Source organism: Bolinopsis microptera, chromosome 13 (genome assembly GCF_026151205.1).
Source record: "Bolinopsis microptera isolate Bmic1 chromosome 13, MBARI_Bmic_1.0, whole genome shotgun sequence".
Classification (NCBI taxonomy): Eukaryota; Metazoa; Ctenophora; class Tentaculata; order Lobata; family Bolinopsidae; genus Bolinopsis; species Bolinopsis microptera.
Window position 1 is genome coordinate 7,804,388 of NC_087084.1, and position 22,249 is coordinate 7,826,636.

At 38.8% G+C, this 22,249-nt stretch overlaps 1 protein-coding gene across 2 annotated transcripts; it reads right to left on the reverse strand.

Moving 5' to 3' along the window:
- Window positions 1-18,609: 18,609 nt before the first annotated feature.
- LOC134825103 (uncharacterized) lies at window positions 18,610-21,577 on the reverse strand. Of its 2 annotated transcripts, XM_063837242.1 has the most exons (6): window positions 21,371-21,577; window positions 21,054-21,169; window positions 20,726-20,887; window positions 19,633-19,809; window positions 19,257-19,419; window positions 18,610-19,004 (listed from the first exon to the last, which is right to left on the reverse strand). In XM_063837242.1, the coding sequence occupies exons 3-6, from the start codon at window positions 20,865-20,867 to the stop codon at window positions 18,788-18,790; spliced, it is 699 nt and encodes a 232-aa protein (XP_063693312.1). In that variant the 5' UTR covers window positions 20,868-20,887; window positions 21,054-21,169; window positions 21,371-21,577; the 3' UTR covers window positions 18,610-18,787. The 2 variants fall into 2 exon arrangements, with proteins under 2 accessions (XP_063693312.1, XP_063693311.1); XM_063837241.1 differs by lacking the exons at window positions 21,054-21,169; window positions 21,371-21,577 and having other exon boundaries at window positions 18,691-19,004; window positions 20,726-20,943.
- Between the last annotated feature and the right edge of the window lie 672 nt (window positions 21,578-22,249).

Genomic DNA, 22,249 nt, shown 5'->3' on the forward strand with positions numbered 1-22,249 from the left:
CTTAAATTTCCTCTTCTTACTTTCTTATTATCCGGTTCCGGTCTGTCAAAATGCGGCAAACTAGAACTGGAATATCCGGTCGTTTCCGGTTTGGCAGCCAAAAACTTAAACTGTTCAGTCCCATCGTCACAGGTACAAAAGAAAATCGCGATTATTTTCCCCAAAAATCGCGATTCCGCGATTTTTAACAGACTATACAGTATACATAAGAAGTGATAAGACAAATTCATGCTAGCATATCTGAGCATTACTAATTATGACTCCCTGTTTATGACAATTCATGACTCGATTCACTTATTTGGGTGCCAAAATTACATCAGATGGCAAGATTGATAAAGAAATAAATGTCAGGATTGGGAAAGCAACCGGAGCTTTTAACCAACTCAACAACATTTGGAAGAATAAGAACATAAGCATTAACAACAAAGTGCAAATCTACATCGCAGCTGTTCTTACCATTCTGACCTATGGATGTGAGATATGGAACACGACTCAAGTGCAGACAAGAAGATTGGAGTCTTTCCATCAGTACTGCTTAAGAAGAATCCTGAGAGTGAGGTGGTTCCATCGAGTAAGTACTAAGTAATGAGGATGTTTTAAGAAGAGCATCAATAACTGCAAAACGGCTGCGTTGGTTTGGACATGTCAGTAGAATGCCTGAAGATCGGTTACCCAGCTATTTACTTGAATGGAAACCCAAGCATGGGAACTGGGAAGAGATCAAGAGGCAGGCCTAGGAAGAGCTTGAATGATGTATTTATTGAGGATGCTGAGCAGAGATTGGATCGGAATGGACTCACGATTGATTGTATGATAAGATTAGCTGCAGACCGAAAGGGATGGAGAAATGTTACCCGCCGAAGTTGTATAATAAGATAATACAAAGTAATGACGCAGTCGACGCAGACTAATCCTTTTGGATGGAGATCTCGCCATGTAACATGTATGTATGTTCATGACATAAAATCCCTGTAGTATAACACAGTACTGTATTTACAGCAGACCTACACCATGCAAAATGTTTTATCCATTTACTCACGCGGGGTTCTTCTATCCAATTTCTACAAAGTCCTTGAACCAGTTGGGTCTCCCGAAACGAGTTTTTGCCCCGGGAAGGGTGGTGATAGCATCCTCCTCATTGTCCGTGTTCATTGCTACGTTCTCCATCATATTCGTGTCGTTGTTGAAACGAGTCAGATGAGGTCGTACCTCCAGATACTGACTACGTTCCAGCTCTTTTAGCTGTCAAAATCAAATAGAGCACTGTTAGAATACTCAACTACTGACTACATATTACAATATATAGATAGATATACTTCACCACAATTTGTTGTAAAACAGTGGCTCCAGAAAACCCACTTCCCGATACTCCTGAAACTTGAAAACTTGTTTGAAGTTTTGAAAAATGTTTCAGATCTCTAACTCAATTTTAACGTGGTTTTTAAGGCATCTGAATATGGCGATTTTGGGTTTTTTACCGAATTTCGTATATAACAGTGCTGGCGCGTATTTTGAGCAAATTTTCTTAAAAGCCCCCACATAACTATTTATTATTCCTGTCATCTTTGAAATTGGATTAGAATGTTTTAAACTTAAGATATGCCTGCTGAACTTCTTTCGGTGAGTCTTAATGCCTGAAAACAGTAAAAGGGGTATAATAGTATAGGGGGTAAACAGGAATTAAACAGGAATTAAACATGAAATTACCAAGGAGAACACTAACGAACTCGTTTTGGCTATACATCAATTCGTAAATACGTTCAGATATAAAACAAAAGTCGAATACAATTGTGGAAATAAAATCTTAAAATTTAAATGCGTTACAATATCACGAAGTGAAAATAAAATCAAATATAATAATTTAAATGCTAATAAAAAATTCTGGATGTGTGCATGAAGGCAAGACCAAGGAGATAGGTTAGACTTAGAGACTACGAAAAGTTGATTGGACGATGAAGGATATGAGTAGGGGACGTGAAGCGAGGATTAGGACTTATTCTTAGGATTTCGAAGGTTTGAAGAGTCTGTTAGGCATTTCCCGAATTCTTTTGTGTGACAAGAGTTCATTATGATCCTATACTCTTTTAGCATTACAAGGCTTTTCAGGTTATCAGAAAGCTTTGAGCGGAGGGAGTGGTATCCAGGGCATTCGGTTATGACATGGTCCTCAGTTTCTAGGATAGGTGTTTCAAAGAAAGGTAGCTCTTCGAAAAAGCGAATGACGTCTGTGTCAGGAGAGCAGCAAAAACGACACGTTTTCAATGCTGTGTTGTATCGATCACTAGTATATCGACCTTTCTCTACCCTCAGATCATGACTGCTAGAGCGAAGTTTAGCAATGTTAGCTCTCTTAAGCCTGCACGGAATCTGTAAGTACTGTTCTTCACCAAACTCAGATTTGACCGCAGTGTAGAACTAGAATGACATCTTCGGCTGGTTGTGAAGATCCTTTCTCCAGTGGTTCACAAATGTTTCGTGTATGTGCTCACGTGCTGCAAGAGCGGGGTGTAAGTTTGGTTTAGCGGAGGTGCTCATCTTGATGATAGTGGACCAAGTGTCATACCAGGTAAGGTTCAGTTGTTTCTGCTCCTGAAATGTATGGTGCAGAAGTGTGTTCAATTTACCTACTACCGCTTGTGATGCTCTATAGAAGTAGGCAATACATTGAGGGAGGACGGTCACTGTCCAGGGGGTTCTTCCTGTGTCGCCGTAACAGAAGTTGTTATTTGCCTTTTTGTGGACACCCAATATCCATTTAAGAATTTTTAGGTGAGTAGATTCGAGAGCATCTTTTGCTGCTGCTTTGGGGAGACTCACTTCTTGGTTTTTTGAGAGAATGGCTTTCGCGATGTTGGTTGATGGCAGCCAAACAGGGCATCCGTATGTAGCTGCTGGTTTGACTAAGCTATCGATGAGTTTTAGCATCGTGCTAGTGGAGAGTGCTCTCGTGTCAATAATTCGTCTCATAGAGAAGAACGAGCGTAGAGCTTTTTTCCTAAGCTCATCGATTGCTTGTTTGAAGGAACCGTTCAGAGAGAATTGGATTCCAAGGTAGCAGTATTTTCTTACTGGTGCGATGTCCAAGTTTCCTAGTTTAAAGCCGTAAGCACATTTGAGTATTCGGGGGTAAATAGTATAGTGATCCATACTGATCTTATTTAGCTAGAATGTAAAGTAAATATTAAAACGAATTAGCCCTATAAGCACTCAGCAACATCCTGGAAGAGTTTATAACACAAAACGCCTGCACGCTTAAAGTTATATTAAAATAACCTCTCGTGCTAAAGCATAAAGCAAGTCAGCGTTATTTTCATAACAATCCCTCGTGCTTCGCACTCGTCGCGGGAAATTAAAATGTAATCCTTGTGCGTGTCTGCGTTATGTGTTTTATAAACTTATAAATTGACCTGCAATTCTCCGCACAGCTTTTAAAGGACATCATTATCCTCCAATCAAGGGTTTAGTTCACTAATCTGCGTCGAACAGGCTGCAACCAACAATTCCACCACTCCAATAATTCACGGTATTACGTTGCTTAGTACATAAGCTCTAAAACTAAACTGTCAACATATTCAATATTGGAGTCTCATGTTAATAAAGTGATAAACAGAGTTTATCCTGATTTAATTGGCACTTACCATTACATTCATTTTAGCATATCAAGATTGTCTCATGACGTCTAATAATTGTGTTTTCGAGCCACACGCAAAAATTCTCTGCTACTCTCTGTAATTACAGAAGTCTTCATAAATCTTAAAGTTAAACATTAGCATTGGGCTACAAGGAAATGACACTATCTGTAATTACATAATTCTTCATAAACTTAAAGTTAAAGTTAAACAATCGCATTGGGCTACAAGGAAATGACAAAAAATGAGTACCTATAAGTATAACATATAATAATTAGACGAATCTTGCGAGCACAGCTTGGCTCTCTCATTGCACACCTTTCCTGTCTTTACTAACTGGCTCGTTTATACTTATAGAATCTTAATGTTCAGATTATTTTCTTTTACTTTAAAAGAGAAATTAAGATTTTGTGACAATAAGCACGTAGAATAATTGTAGGTATATTATCATTTTTTCATTATCTTTTCTTACAATAATAAGATTAAGAAAAGATAATGAATAAATAATATTAGGTGTGTAGGATTTCTGAAATTTCACAACTCACATAATTATTGTGAATTAAATTTCTATTCCGTTAACATTGGTTAGCACTTTTTGGCCAGTCCCAATCAACAATCAAAATAACCCTCATAACTGGACCATAGTTAGATATATATTGTTTGGACTGTGGTCTCTGCATATTACTATATTATATTTATAGAGCTGAGTGTGACCTACAATTCTACAGGACCACCTGAACTCTTAAAGGACACAATTATCTTCCAGATCAAGGATTTAGTACAATAAGCTGCGTTTTGTAGACTGGGCCGGCATGTCCACCACTTCAATAATTCAAGATTTCAAGTTTCTTAGTACAGTAAGCTGCGTCTTGTAGACTGTGCCGGCAATTCCACCACTTCAATAATTCAAGCTACCAAGTTTCTTAGTAAAGCAGCTCTTAAAGTTAACCGTCCGTTAGACAAGGAGTCCCATGTGGATGAGCATAGTTTATCCTATTTTAATGTTGTAGCGCGATGCGTTACTGTGCCGCGCCGCGCACTCAATGAGGCTTCTCACAGATCGGCAAGATGAATTGACATCGTCAATTAAATTTTAATGCCAATGGGTGCTTGCCATGGCATTAGTTTAGCATATTAAGATTTGTCCCTCTCTGCTCTCTCAATGCCTTGTATCATGTCGTGACCCCCAATTGCCAATGTCGTTTCACTATAGACCCTGTCATGTAAAGTTTCTACAATACAGAGGGAGCCGCGCACTCAAAATACAGTTGGAGCCGCGCACTCGTGCGCGGCGGGTCATACAACGTATGACAACCAATGCCCCAGCCCTTGTATGTAGGTTTACAACCTATCAGGACGCGCACCGAGTTGGACTCGTTGAAGGTCCTAATATATGAAACAAATATTTGACGAGTATCACCCGTTAACCCAGCCGGAAACCTAGCCCGAAACCAACCACTTTCGGAAAAATCTCCAAGTTGGCAATGTAAATCAGAATTCTAAACAGTCAAAGTTTAAACAAGGAATCTTATGTCATATGTGTAGCATGTAGGGGACAAGCGCGCCCGCAGTGGCGCGAAAGCACATGGTTAGGTGAAGGGGTGCACGATAAAAATAAACTTGCTTGGATTTTTAAAATTTGTGTACAATTAATTGTTTTCTAGAGACTGTGATGTGTGAGAATTTTCACAATACCAAATTTGTTATACCTTTTTGGAAAGATCAATTAGTTTCGCCTAGGTGCCATATTTGATGGTGCGCGGCTTTTGGAGCAAAAGTAGCTGTAAAAGTCGCGTAATTTGACCAAATTTGACCAAATTCGTTGATTTTTGTCGTATTATTTAGATATATCTTCGGTTCCTTGAATGAGATCATTCTGAAAATTGGCGACGACCTTCCAATAAGGCTTTCACAACTGTCCGAAAAATTTGGTGGATATCGGAGTTGATGTAGTAATGAAAATGGGGCTAAATGCGCTGCTTTTACATTTTAGCTGTAAGTGAGTAACATAATGTTTGATGGTTCTGGTTGAATATGCTTAAATTTTTTGAACACTTCCCTTGTAAGTCAATTATGAGTAAGAATATAACCAATTTTTGTTGCAATCGGAGGTCGGGAAGTATACTGAATATCTATTTGTTTGAAGAAAATTGTGCTGGCCGAAATTAGCGCTAAAAAACCATCAAACAGTCAGCACGCGCGGCTCACTGTCGATGACGCACTACCTAATATGTGGATGAGCATAGTTTATCCTACTTTAATGGGTGCTTACCATTAGTTTGGCATATTAAGATTTGTCCCTTTTTGCTCTCCCAATGCCCTAGCCCGAAACTTGACGGATGTTACTCGTTTAAATTTCTTCGAAGTAGCGCGCGCCGCTTTCTTCTCAAAATGTTGCCCGATGGCAAGTGCTACGAAGTTCGAAGTAGCGCGCGCCGGGCCAAACCATTAACACGACAATGGTCAACCCGAAACCAACCACTTTCGGAAAAAATCTCCAAGTTGGCATTACCTGGGGACCTCAGGCTATTATGTTCATAAACATAGAATAGAGATTAGGCGGAATGACAGGCTGAGCGCGGCCCAGTAAAGTTGGCAATGCAAATCAGCTCTAAACGGTCAACGTTTGGACAACGAATCCCATGTGGATGAGCATAGTTTATTTTATTTTAATGGGTGCTTACCATTAGTTTAGCATATTAAGATTTGTCCCTCTCCCAATGTCCGGACACAATTAACCTGGCCAGAGTTCTCTTAGAGAGTTAGCAGTTAGAGTTGTGCCTGACGTTTGGTTTTACCTCCCGCTCTCTGGAAATCTAAATTTACCGCGGACGTTTTCTCTCGGGTAAAATCGATGACAACTGATTTTGGTAACGAACACCAAGGACACAGCAAGCAGGATGATGCCATAAGGCCCACTGGTCGCTCTGTTTTGTGATAGAAAATTCTAGTAGCTTTACCACTCATTGGAATTTGGCATTGAGTATGGTTTTTATGAACTGTCAGTCTTCAACTTTTAAGTAAGCCAATTCAAAACATTTGTAATAAGTTTTTAAGTATGGTGACTAACAGATTGCGTTCATGCTAAGTGCTGTGTACGGCACCCTCTTAACCCCCTCTCTGGTTTCCAAGTGGAGTGAAGATGAGGATGGAAAATGCAAGTTATGTGAGGAGAGGATGAGTACTACTGTATTTAGCACATTTTGGCTGGATGTAAAGTAGCTCTTAGTCGAGGAAGATATAGATGACGGCACGGCAAGGTTCTGAAGCAGATCTCTCCGAGTGAACACTTATAACTTTATAAGAACAAGGCCAACGATGGAAGACAGTTCATTGACTTTGTCCCTACTGAGAGGAAAAAAGCAGGTACAGACGACCGAAAGGAGAGTCGTGGTTTTGGGATTCTGAGTGGGTCTCGAGATTGGAAATCGCTGTCAGTCATTGAGGAACAGCTTAAGTTTCCCAGTGAAATTTTGGAATTCTTAAGGTCCGCAAAGAATGTTGTTTGATAGGACTTAACGGTACCATCTGAAGAGTGGATTGCTGAATCACATGAGTACAAACTCGACCGGTAGAGCACTCTTCAGATTGAGATTCAAGCAAAAGGATGGAGCTGCTATAATTCTGCGGTTGAAATTGGAGCACGGGGAGTGGTTGCTCAGAGTTTGAATAGAGCTTGCCCATATAGTATAGTTGTGTCTCAACTATACTGCCGTTCCCTGAGAAAAGGCAGTAAGTCACATCGATGCCATTTTGAGAAAATGGGACAAACGTGTTTGTCGTTTTTTAGGTAATATTATTCGTATAAACGGGGTTAATTTTGACATCTATGTGTGAATAAATCATTGTCATATGTCCTAAACATGCTTAAAAGCATAAATTCACCAACACTGATCTATAAAAACCATTTTTCTTCAGAATAACTGAACTATTTTCCCATCCGCATTGGACTTACTGCCTTTTCTGAGGGAATCGCGGACTTACTGCCTTTTATTAGGATCGATGTCAACCGATTCCTCTCTAGAAAGGCAGTAAGTCCATTTTTCCTCAGATAAATTCAACACAAAAATACAACATTTCTATATTTTTGATCATATCCTTGCAATATAATTATGTGGGCCTCCTGTGCATTGCAAGTGTGTAATATTGACGAAAAATGGATAATTTCTCGCTCAGAATGCATATAACTCCTTAAATATCGAATATTTTGGAATAATTTTTAGAGCATCGTATTTAGCTTGGTCAGACGCATTAATTTGGAAAAAAAAACATTTGAACATACAATATTTAAAGCACCAAATTTTTCAAAAAATGTTTCAATAATTCACACAAGGGGGGACCCTTGTGTTCAGGTTCAAAAATTTTGAAAATAATATTTTTTTAAATTTTGAATTATTAGTACCCAAATTTTTTGCTTGCTGAGCTGATTACGACCACATAAAAATTATTTCGATATAACTAAAACTGTGGAAGTTATAGTCCAAAAACTATAAAAAATGCAAATAAATCTGGACTTACTGCCTTTTCTCAGGGAAAAAGTTCCCTCACGGAAAAAGTTCCCTCAGAGAAGGCTGTACAAATGGACTTACTGCCTTTTCTCAGGGAAAGTTTTGGGATTACGTGCCAAATTGTCAAGTTATGTGTGACTTACTGCCTTTCGTGACAGCTAAAACAGTATTTTTATAACGTGATTCATAGCTTATGTTGTAGAGAATCTTCTCCTGAAAATTTTGGTACCAATATCTCAAAATTTCGAAAAATGGACTTACTGCCTTCTCTCAGGGAACGGCAGTATACTATATGGGCAAAGAAGTTCCACATGGAATTAGAGTGAAATAGAACAACAGCAATTAGGCATATCTCGTGAGCAGGGCTCTCCCACCCCACACTTCTAGTTCTACTATTTTCACTGTCTCACTTAATGTACCAGTTCGTTTGCTTTTTGTTTTTAGAGCTTTAGAGAGAAATCCAAATACCACTCGTCCTTAAGGGCAATACATTTGGTTCACGATAAAAGTTGTTACAAACCTTTTGGTTACCATAAATTTCGCACATTTTTAGTTTACATCAATTTTAGTCACATTTTTTGACTTTTCGAGACCATTTTCAATTCTATTTATCTGATTTTTCCATTATCTATCTAGTTTAAAAAATGAAAACTATCTAAATAATCTAGATGTAGATACTACCTGATGGGAAAAGGAAGTAAGAGAATGTGAAAACATAAAAGCATTGGATTAAACATGTAACAGTTAAAGTAGTTCAGCAGTAGGAAAGGTGATGTCATTATAATAATTATAAACAATGTAAACTAAATAACATTTATGTCATATATTATGCTCTACTGAAAGTTTAGTCTGCTTTTAAATTAGTCGCCGAAAAATATAGTCTCAATAGATTTGGTTTACAACAAAAGTTTGATTAAATCTTTGGTAGAATAACTTTGAGGGCGGTTTCAGGTGTCGTTAGATCTGTGATCATTATAAAACTTGCGATATTAATTATTTTGTTGAAACTTGGTAAACCAGAGACTTTTCCATAAACGGTATTTAAACAAATTTCCAATAACCTTTAAATCTCATATTAATTAACATATCATCTATGCAGCTATGAAACTTTTAATATTACTGATCCTGTTGAAACTTGGTGAATCAGATACATCCTTGTCACCACAGATTACTAGAAGCTCACACATTGCAGACGCTGATCGGCCTGAAGGTAATTATTACTTATATCATAACGCGTAAAAATTAAAATCGACTACATCAGTTTAAAGATAGTAATTTTTGGTTTAAGTAAATTATGAATAAAGACCTTATATTAGCTTATCGCACATCGCTCATGAAAACACTTTTCAGAAAAAACGTGCACTTTCCAAGAAGAAAGTGGATTCTTGAGACAGGTATGTCTGTGGAATGACAGGAGGCTCTATAAGTGTCACAACACAGAGGAGTATTATCAGAGTTACGGTACTGTAAGGTCAGCTTTATGTTCAGATGATCCACACTACTATCAGGTATGTGGTTATTACAAGAGCACTGTAACAAATCGCAACCTTCTTTGTGGAGGATTTCTGTGTAAGGGACCGAGGGGCAGCATCGTGAACTCATTAGATTTTAGTAGATTTATTTGTAATGGAGAAAATGACTGTACTAATACAGAATTAGATGAGGAAGGATGCAGCGAACTGATAACTATGCCGAGTGGGGAAAAGATAGCGTTCAATCTAATCTGTAATGATGATTGTGAGACAAGATCCTGTGAGGACGAGGCTACCTGTAACGGATACAGATACCGTATATATTGTGAGGTTTTTTATATACCAAGAATAATACACTGCTTAACACCAGCCTCTATATGTGATGGATATAAAAACTGTGTTAACGGAGAGGACGAAGCTAACTGTACCGTTACTAATGAAACACAGTACACTTGTGAACATTCCAGGACTAAACTTACAGTACCAGTACACAACTTTACAAGATGTACAGTACTGTTAAACCATTTCAACACGTACTGCAGTGATTATTCTGCATATCAGACAAACTGTTCAGATCCCGCCAGAGTAGGGGTAAGATGTCTTGTTAACGGATACTTGTCCTCTGTATCAAAATATATGATCTGCTCCGGTAGAAAGGCAATATGTGACGATAACTTTGAGAACCAGTGCATAACAACTTCTAGTCAGTGTAATGTTCACAGGCACTTAATGTGTGATGGTCAACCAGACTGCAATGATAAAAGTGATGAAACTGATCATATCTGCATCACCATGACAGTGGTAAAGTGTGAAAGACGTGTCGGCCAGAATGGGGAACTCCCAATACCTCTAGCTTGGGTAAGAGATGGGTTTAAGGACTGTTTGAGTGGAATCGACGAAGATGACAGTTGGCCTACTTGTGGGAGCACCAAATCTTTAAGATATGTTATCAGCAAAGACACGTCGTGTGAAAATGTGTACCTTTGTCCATGGGGTGATCCTGGATATGTGGAATTTAGTGAACTATGCGATGGAGTTGAAACATGTGGAAATGAAAATAAGATCTGCTCTGAGTCCCGCAAACAACTAAAACTGTCCACAACTGTTTTATCAACTGACAAAAGCCTGGTAAAGCATTTATCATACTGCATAAAGGGGATAAAAAACACTCAAAACTTCAAAAATCATTGCTTCACCATCAGTACGTTTATATTTTCAAATGAAAACGTTTACGGAGGAACCAAAACAACGGTTTTAATGCCACATTTTACTCAAAATTGTGACCACATGTTTGGAGAACAATATTTTTACACTAGTTGTGCAGGAAAGTGTATCAGCTCTTCCTGTCCACTGAAAAATATTCCTAGATATGAGGCGTGTCCAGGACAATATCATAAAAGAATAGGGACGATAGCCAATAACGAATTCCTAACATTTGTCACAAAATCATATGGAAATATTTATACGAATAGATATTTCGTCTGTGACAATAATATCACCTGCATTGATTATTCCCAAGTATGTAATCTCATCAATGATTGTGGGGATGGTTCGGATGAGGACAGCTGCACAAATAACTTCAAATGTAACGGTAGCTACATACCAGTGACGAAGAAATGTGACGGATCATTTGACTGCCTGGATTTGACAGACGAATGCAATGACCAGTGCTCAAGACAACTTCTAGAAGGGAATGCTCTCAAATGGTCATCGTGGGTTATAGGATTTCTAGCCGTCATGGCAAATCTTATCATCCTGTCCAAAAATGCTGGAACTTTGAAGAAATGTAGAACTACCGTAGCTCTGTTTAATAAGTCCCTTATCATGATGATATCTTTTGGAGACCTTTTAGTTGGTATCTACTTATTGGTCATATCAATTTATGATGGCATAATCTTCAAGGAAGAATATTGTACCCAACAGATCGGATGGATTACCAGCATCCAATGTTCAACTATTGGAGTTCTAAGCACCATAGGATCGCAAGTCTCGCTTTTTGCTATGTGTGCATTGAGCCTCACCCGAATTTACGGAATACACAACTCCATGAGAATTCCGGGAGAAGTTACCTTAGTAAAATCACTACAAGTTGCAGGAGGTGTTTTAATGATGACGTTGGCGTCCATTGTCATTGCTGTAATCCCAATTATCTCCAAATTTGAGGATTTTTTTGTTAACGGAGTGAAGTATGCAGAAGAGATAAAGGTATTTATTGGAACAATGAACAAGCAGACACTATTTGCCGTCTTTCAGGGATACTTTGGTAGAATGAAGGAAAGAACACTTAGCTGGCGCATGATCAACAAAATGATGTACGAGATGTATTCTCATGATAATGGTTATCAAGACTACACAAAAAACATTGAAAAGGTAGATTTCTTTGGAAACGATGGAGTTTGCCTCTTCAAATATTTTGTCAAAGAAAATGATCCACAGAGGCACTTGGTATGGGCAATTCTTGCCCTGAACTTTGTGTGCTTCTTTTTCATTACAGCCTCATACTTGATCATTAGCATCATATCTTGCAAATCTTCTAAATGTTTGACACAGTCAGGAGGGAACCAACAGATTTCACAACGCAATAGGAAAATGAACTAAAGAATCGCCAACATTATCACTACCGATTTCCTTTGCTGGGTACCTTTCATAGTGATCTGTGTACTACATTCCCTTGAAGTTCTTGATGCAACACCCTGGTATGGCCTGTTTTCAATGATTATTCTACCGATAAACTCAGTCATAAACCCACTTATCTATGATGACACTGTAACGAACCTTATTAGCGTACCTGCTCAAAGACTCGAAACCCTAATCACTGGTTCAAGAATTTACCGAGAGTTAAGGCTAAGATTACAACGATCATCACCAGTTGAGACCATTGAGATGAATTGTGTGGCAGTACAAGACGGTGAAGTTCCAGGTACAGCAGAGATGACTGAAATACGAGACAAACAAAGAAATGATTAGCTGAGACAAAGAAGGAAGCTTATGACGGCATTTTGGGAGACAAAGCAGCATAAAAACGATCAAGTTAAATGAATTGTCTTGCAACATCCGATATTATGGACTTGAAGAATATGCTGCACAAGCAGATGAGTGATGGAAGAAGAGAAGAAGAGACAAAGAAAATATGACATTTGATAAAATTCATAAGGGGAGTCACTTTAAGTTTAACAGAACTACCTTGTCAACGTGAAAATTAGCTTTGAAAATTTGTTTTATTACTTATTGTAAAATCATTGATCGCAATAAAGTTGATTTTGAATAAGATATTACTAGACACTAGTATCGTTATTTTTTAATAAAACCAACAAAAAATTACTTTTAAACGAAGGGGAAAAAAGAAAACAAAAAAAGAGAAAATCTTTTCGTCTGTATAACGGACAATTTATACATTTGGTATTGATTATAATGCTATGTTATTTTAGAATAATTGGCACATTTATTGAATAATTGAATTATACTGATATTTTAGTATTTAGTATTTGATTTTGAATAAGATATACTTGTTATAACCTAACCCCCCCCCCCCCCCCCCCCCCCCCCCCTCGTTAATCATCAGCCTAATGCCAAAAAACTGTTTACGGATTAAAACAAAAGATAACTGGCGAAATTTTTGTTTCAAAACAAGTTTTCCAAAAACTACTCGTAACCAGAAATATTTACAACTGGGTTAACTTAAATTATTATCGAATGAAATGGCGAATTTGCGTTGTCGCAATCTTATTACTGTATCAACCAAGGTTAACCGCGCCAGCAACACCAAACCACTGTGGACCCTTCTCTCTCACTTAACTCCCTAATGTCAACTCTCCGTGTCAACTCTCCAATTCCAGCATCGCAGATGGACTCCTGGCGGAGCAATCTGGGAGACCACCCGAGGATGGCGAACTTCTGGTCACCTCACTTCGACTTTTTCAACTCCGATTCCGGCCACTCGACCTCCTGTTCCTGCACTGACCCTCCCGAGTCCCTCCAGATCTCGTCTTCTTGGCGACTGATAGACGAGATCAGACTCATCTTCGGAATTGCAAAAGGATGCCGACTCATTGAGCTGTAGATGGCGAATGCAGATCAATCTAGAACGAGCACGTCAACTCTCACACCCAACTTGTCCTAGGTCGGTTAACTCGGTCGATACTTATATATTCTATTGTACTATAACATGATACTCGATACTATTTACCTTGATGGTCAGACGTTCTGCTGGTCTTTTTACGAACTGTCATTAATCGTTTACACTACAAACCGCTAAAACTACTATACTCCGAATCTTCAAAGCTATGATTGAAAGTTGAGCCGTAACAATTACCAGGAGTGTTGATTGTTGAATGCAACAAGTAAATTTGAATCCTTGACACAGAATGCCGTATTTAATTACGAACTTAACTCGTACAGTTTCAGAGGGATACAAGTTCTTGGCGAATAAGAGTACCACCACACTGGTGGGGACTATCGATCCCAAAGACCCTCACGCTAGTCATCATTAGAGCGCTCTAGCTACTAGTAGTTAGGCAGCAAGTCATTAAACTTGTAGTCGGCACTATATACCAGGCGTAGTTAGATCCTATACTGGTTCTGATAGGATGGAGCCCTATAAATTGCGTAGACCTAGTGACTAGCTCGTAGGTACTCCTACCGGAAGTTCCTATATTACTAGACACTAGTATCGTTATTATTTAATAAAACCAACAAAAATAAAGAATAAATACTTTTAAAAGAAGGGGGAAAAAAGGAAAAAAAAAAGAAAGAAGAAAATCTTATCGTCTGCATAACGGAAAATGTATACATCTGAATTAAAGTATTGATTATAATGCTATGTTATTTTAGAATAATTGGAACAATTATTTAATCATGAATTATGCTGATAGTATTTAGAGCATTAATAAAAAAATACAACTTTTAACTATTGCTTACATTAATCTAATAATATGGAAGCTATCGACTAGCACGTTAGATTGGTTAAACAATAAAAATTACAATTGTGCAGTGGTGACTGGTGAGAACAGTTCAGATTATCATTGAGTAATTGGGCTCCAATATCAACGTGGATAAGTGCTAACCCCACACTTTGTGATGCTTTGTCAAGCCCTGGTATAGAATTCATTTCAATTTCATGTTAACGATCCGATGATCAGGGCATATTAAAGCTTTTCAGCTAGAAGTGTTCTTGAACAAACTCTTCATATTATAAATCTAGGATGTGGACTAGATACACCCGGTTAAGACAGTAAGACGTTTCCATCTCATTACACAATCTATATTAAAAATCTCAATAAATGTGTATGTGCGTGTGTAATTTACAAACAGAAAACGGAACGGGGCTGATTTATTTTCGGTATAGTGCCGACAAAACTCTGAAGGTGCCTAATTTGAGCTTAAGTTTTTTAATTGGAGGTGGTAAGTGCCAAGTGGTTAATTTATTGATTTTATGACCCAAATGTGATACTAAAGTGTCTCACGTTCTCTCCCTCCCTCCCACTCTCGCGTGTTTTCGAATAAGTGGCATTATACTTTTGTATTTTAACGGCGATAATGAAGTCATGACCGTAGGCCTGGGTTACACTAGAGCACTAGTACTCAATAAATCTAATAGACTTGAAGTGATGCTATTAGTTTATGTTATAGGAGTGGTGCCACCTTGGAAGTAGAGACCCGACCTTATCCATGAATACTGGATAGTTTCACGGTTACATACAACATATTTTAAACTGATTTCACAACTATAATTAAATACATTTATTGAGGACGTTACAGAAGGAATTAATTTGATGTAGTCCTAACTCTCCTCACGTCCGAAAATGGCGTTTCTCTTGTATCAAATATAAGTGCGGTACAATTTTGCGAATAGTGAGATTCCGCCGCACCTGCCTGAATTTACTTTATGTGCAAAGAGTGCGGCAAACTTGGCCAATATTGGGATTTGATAGGCGATAGCAGGATTAGTTTAAAAATTGCGCGGAAAAGTTGTTTAATTAAACAGGCTATCGTCGGACGGTTATCCATGCACTTATTCAATTCAGTTTCCGCAATCCCAGGTGATAGTTGCTTTACTGAATGTGGCTAGTTTTGGAGGGATGTTTGCACAGGATTATCTTGCGGTAATTGTTACAAGCAACTTCGTCGTAAAGTTCTTGTTTGGGATCGGTGCTATATCTATTGGTTATATTCTCTATGACGTAGATTACTTCGGAGCGGAGAGGTTTGCCCTGGGCTCCAGTGTTGCACTTGCTGTGGGCTTGGTGGGTGGTGCAGTTGGACCGGCCATGGTGGCCTTTGCACTGTTTCTCCCTGTTATCATCACTACGTTAGTGCTCAGTGATCTCCAGATTATGGTGGTTCTCTCAATGACTGAGGTTCGTTAGATACCAAGAGGGGGATGTAAAATTCATTTTTCATAAACGCAGTCACTCCAACACCCTGAATGATGTCAATATCAGCTATAAAGTGCTTGTCACTATATAGTCCTGTCACTATATAAGATATATATACTTCACGACAATCTGTTGTAAAACAGGGGTTCCAGAAAACCCACTTGCCGATACTGCTGAAACATGAAATTTTGTTTACAGTCGATTTGGACAAGGTCTAGACGCCCTGCAAAGTTTCAGATCTCTTACTCAATTTTAACATGGTTTTTAAGGCACCTGAATATGGCGATTTTGGGTTTTTTACCTAATTTCGTATAACATGCTGGCGCGTATTTTGCGAAAATTTCTTTAAAACCTCCATATAACTATTTCTTATTCCTGTCATCTTTAACATTGAATTAGAATGTTTTGAACTTAAATATACCTGCTGAACTACTTTCGATGAGTCTTAATGCCTGGAAAACAATAAATGGGATATAATAGTATAGGGGGTAAATAGTATTGTGAATATAAGGGCGACGGTAATGCTTGCCAGCATTGTGATCAATTTTGAGGGATAAGGAATTGTTTATATGTTCTGAAACCTAGTTAAATCGATTTTTCGTGCAATTTCTGATCAGAAACAGTCATCAAAATGAGTTAATAAAAAGGTCGATTTCTCGGTAAATTTTGAGTTTTCGTTCAAATAAATATTTTGCTAAGAAGTAAGAACTTAAAAACGCGCATATTCAATCCTCGCGCGAATAAATCATAAGGAGGCGAATATATTGCTAAGAAAACGTAGATGTAACTCTCGCGCAAATTAATTATAAGGAGGCGAATATTTTGCTAACAATGCGAAGATTTCATTCTCGTGTAAACAAACTAAAAAGGAGCGTGCAACGCGCGTCAGACCGTTATTAGGCAAATATTTTTTAAAGAATTCGAGTAAAATCGATTGAAATATCACGAAGTTTTAAGTTTAGAGAGAAACTGGATCATTTGCATATCCATGATTGACGAATTAGTTATTTTACTGTTTACAAACATAACTTAGGTAATTCACTTGACGGATGTTACTCGTCTAAATTTCTTCGAAGTAGCGCGCGCCGCTTTCTTCTCGATGGCAAGTGCTACGAAGTAGCGCGCGCCGGGCCAGATCATTAACAATGGTCAAGTAATTCACAAGAAGTTTTCTTCGAGTTTGACAAAATATATTTTTCAATATATTTCCCTGGTGGACTTCAGTGCGTGTTCAGAAGGTAGTTGACTTTAGTTCGGGTCAACTTACGGTCATATCACGTGATCGATGTTAGTAGTACCTGTTCGATCATTGAAGGTGAGGATTGCCTCGATCTTTCGGTCTCATCTTAAGTTCAACTCCGTAGGTCATGATTAGGGCTGTAAAACCAATTTAAATCGATTTCTCGTGCAACGTTGTACAGGTGAGGAACAGTCACAAAAATGAATTGCTTACCTGCTGTGTTTTGTCGTACTCTGCTCTCCGATCAAGTTCGATCAGTTGAGGTGAGGATTGCCTCGATCTTACGGTTTCAGCCCTAGGTCAAGAGCTGTAGAACCGAAGGATCAATACAATATACCTACATGTTGGCGTTGCTTGTTGCTCGTATTAACTATAAAACATAAGTTTTGAGGAATAAGGATTTGTTTATAGGTTCTGAAACCTAGTTAAATCGATTTTTTGTGCAATTTTAGGTCAGAAACAGTCATCAAAATAGATTAATTAGACGGTCAATCTCTCGGTAAATTTTGAGCTTTCGTTCAGATAAATATTTTGCTAAGAACTGCGCGAACATAAAAAACACAAATTGAATCCTCTCGCAAATAAATTATAAGGTGGCGAATATTTCCCTAAGGAAGCGAAGATTTATTTGCGTCGCGCAAATAATTATAACACCCTACGCGCGTGGGGTGGACTCCTGGGGTGGACTTTTATTCAGCGCGTATTTTGTAGCCTGTTCAACTTGACGTTTTGAATCGTTACTATCTCAATGTCACAGATACACAGAATGTGAGGTGATCATCTTAAAGAGAAACGTCTCAGCTTTCACCTGGTGTAAAGTTTATCTTTGTTCTCAAAATATAGCTCGCTCAGTGTGCAACAGAAGTTGACATTACAATAACCACGTCCGCGACCGGTCGTCAGATACCGGAGTCTTGCACAAAATTGGGTCCCTAAATTAAAATTTTATGACACAGTTACGATGAACTAGTGTCTAGGGAAACATTTGGTGAAAATTTGAAGGGTCTACTGTTAATATTGCAAAAGTTATTGAAAACAAACTAGCTTAGTCAGAAGTTTTTGGGAAAATTTCAAATTTTGTACGTAGTGGGGTCTACTAGACTGGGGTGGACTCTCGTGACGCGCATCTGATGGCGTGGCTTTTTCAACAGCAGTCAGTACGGCCAATATCAGAGCACGAATTATTGTGAGTAAGACCTTAATGGTCAGCTATGAACCCCTCACTAGAATAGTAACCGTATCTAAAAACAAGGAAATGTTATTCCGTCAAAGCTCAAATTTTTTACTCTTCTCAGCTCAGTGCAGTTACTATGAATGTACTAGCTAAGTATCGTTGATCGTAGCTGCATTACACAGTAGAAGGTAACCAAGGAAGACTGCTGATTAACGAAGCAATTTCAACGTGAACAGTTCCAAAATACATAATCATGGCGACGATAGTTCAACTTGAACCTTTATAGTTTTTACAGTCTAAGATCACAATAAAATCACGTGAACTGCGAATCACAAAATCAAATCACTCAAATCTGATACAGTCCCGTTACAGTACGCTTTCGTGACAACCTCAACGCTTAAAAAAATAAATATTCTGCAGTCTTGTGACCACCGATGGCCCTAACTCTCCCTTGTCCGCGAGGAGCATCGTTGCGACCATGGGTTTCAGTTCTTTGTTCTTCCCACTCGGCTTCGATAGATCGAATTGGCTGGAAGTCAATCTATCAGAAAGACCTTTGTCGATCTCAGGGGCGTGGTAAATTGTGGATGTCGGAGTATAAAGCTTCCTGAAAAGATTGAGACATTCACTCGGTCTGTTGTAAATATCGAATAGTCCTTGTAGGCCGAGATTTAATTTATGTTGGGTTTGATAACTAGAGAAGGCGATTTGATATTCATTGATAGTATAAGAGTATAAGCATATAAGCATAAGTGATAAGTTTATATACCCTTTTTATGGTACCTCGATATCAGTATTGAGTAATCATCACTCAAAATCTACTTATTAAATTTATTAACTAAACAAGTTAATGTATTACCGTCCTAGAGAGGTTTTCCTGAGAATTTGAAGTCTCTGTAGGTTGCTGACATGTCTACTAAGCTCTTCGATTGAGGAGTTTTGGACCCCTCGGCGGTCCAAATGATTTATAATGCTGTGGGCATTTTCAACATCTATCGAGCTAAACGCCCTCGCAGCATAACCTGTAGAGAATGAACATGTCATCAATGCAAAGTTCAATGATAAAAATCAGAGTGGCCGATTTCAACGGGCAGAATTCGAATATCATGGCCTTGGGGAATGGACTATTTTTTGTCGATTTTACTAACCAAACTGGCAAACGATTGTTGATTTTCGTCACTAGTCTAAAATGAAAGCAAACGTTCGGCCGAACATTTACATGATTAAAAACTTACCGGTTTCTTTCGTTATTATGTACAGACATAGCCGGGCTTGGGTTCCGCATACGATATCTTCTATCAGATTAAAGTTGAACCCACACTTTGTACTGCTCGTGGGAGGAGAAAAGCAAACTGATACCTTTTCCATGAGCATCTCGTGTAGTACCATCATCATTTCGATTCTGATATCAGCTGCAAAATTCGTCTATTACTAAATGCTAGCTTTTCGAACTTCGTATCTTACTACACACACACACACACACACACACACACACACACACACACACACACACACACACACACACACACACACACACACACACACACACACACACACACACACACACACACACACACACACACACACACACACACACACACACACACACACACACACACACACACACACACACACACACACACACACACACACACACACACACACACACACACACACACACACACACACACACACACACACACACACACACACACACACACACACACACACACACACACACACACACACACACACACACACACACACACACACACACACACACACACACACACACACACACACACACACACAGACGCACAGAGACACACTCACACACACACACACACAGACGCACAGAGACACACACTCACTCACACACACAGACAGACAGACAGACACACAGACAGACAGACACACAGACAGACACACAGACAGATACACACACCCACAAACACATACAGACATAGACACACAGACACAGCATAAACACAGCACACACAGACACAGACGGACACACAGACAGACACAGATACACACAGACATACACACACACCCACAAACACACCCACAAACACACACAGACACATACACACACAGACACATACACACACAGACACATACACACACAGACACATACACACAGACACACACACATAAACACACATAGTTCACTTCAGTACACTACATTACAATTACAGACACACGCAGTACAATCAGAGACACACACTCGATACAAAGACAGACACAGGCACAAACACACAGAGTACACTTCAGTACAATCACAGACGCAGGCACAAAGACATATACAAGAAGAGCAGATTGAAGTACCTTCATTTGCAGATGTTGACGCATTGATCTGTGGGATATGTTCTTCAGTCTGTAACTGATCATCTGCTAGAACTGTCTCATCTGGATCAACCGGAGGAGTATCTTCCGGCAGGAGTCTGAGTGGGTCTATCGGGACAGCCATGGATCGCTCTCCGTACCTTGCTGAAATAAAGACAAAGGTCAACGACGGATGTCGCATGTCAGTCCTGTAACTAAATGTAATGCAAAATATTGAATAAATAATTTTTACATCTGAACGATTGTTCATTGATTCTTTGAATCTGTTCATTGATTCAAAGAATCAATGAACAAAAGTTCAGGATTTTACCTTCTGTTAAGCTGTTAGCACTGACTCTAGCCCCCTCTCCCTACAAAACGACCATATCTCGGGCTGGAGCTTTCAACCGTCTTGCCTCAGCAGCCATCTAGCACAGTCGACCTGTCCTGTTAATTATGTGATCATCAAGTTACCAAATTTAATCCTTCAATATTCAAATAATTGATTATCAGACAAAACAGAGTTTAGAGCTCGACGTATGCTTCAGGGTTTCACACTGTGCTGTAATCAAACGCATGACTAAAACCTCTTGCTACTATTACCAATGTTAGATAAACCCATATTATTAAGGCGGTCAAATGATTTACCTGAGTTGATCGCGTCCATGAAAGGGTTCAACTGCGCTCTGTCCAGCTTGTTAATGTCCGCTCCAGCAGCCAGCAGTGCCTCCGCCTCCGTCACTCTCCCTGCTTTGCATGGCCAGTGAAGCGTAGAGCTCCCCTCTGAGCTCTGTGACGATCCGACGAAGGATCCAGATTCCCTTCTTTTCTCTTGAGATTGCTTCAATTCTTCCTGGAGTATGCGGATTACCATTTTTATACTTCCATACAGGGCGCGTGAACAATCAGCAATGAATTATCAATTAATCAATCTAGTTTTTGAGTAAAAAGTTCACAGATTGTGATACATTGGATTTGATATTGGAAAAGACATGGCTTACCAAGTACCTTTTCATGTGCTTTTTGGAGGACAGGGATGACTTATTCCTGCGTGCCATTTCACCATAACTATCTGCTGTAACAGCAAAAATTAGAATTATGTCGGACATAATTCTAAAAAATTGGAACATTGTAGTTAATCAGTGTGGTGCTAACAACAGAGAGCGATTTGAACGGTAGGCAATTTCATAAATTTCATTAACTCGATATAAGGATGATTGGAACAGGCTAAAATCTACAATGTGGCATTAATAACTGGCTATATCGCTGCATTAAACGATTAAAGTATTGCTAACTATGGATATTCTAAGTGATCTAGGCAGAGGGGAACCGGCACAGCCAGATTGCGTTGTCTTCACTTTCAGTGACTAAGTTTCACGATAGAAAAATTGACCTTATGTATTTTAAAAAAAGGATGCACAGTTCAAGCAATAAATCGATCGGCTGCTCATATGATATTTGCATTTAAAGGAGGGCCCAGTGCAGTGACCAGTAAGTCTGTTAAGGCAACATTTAGATCTGAGATGA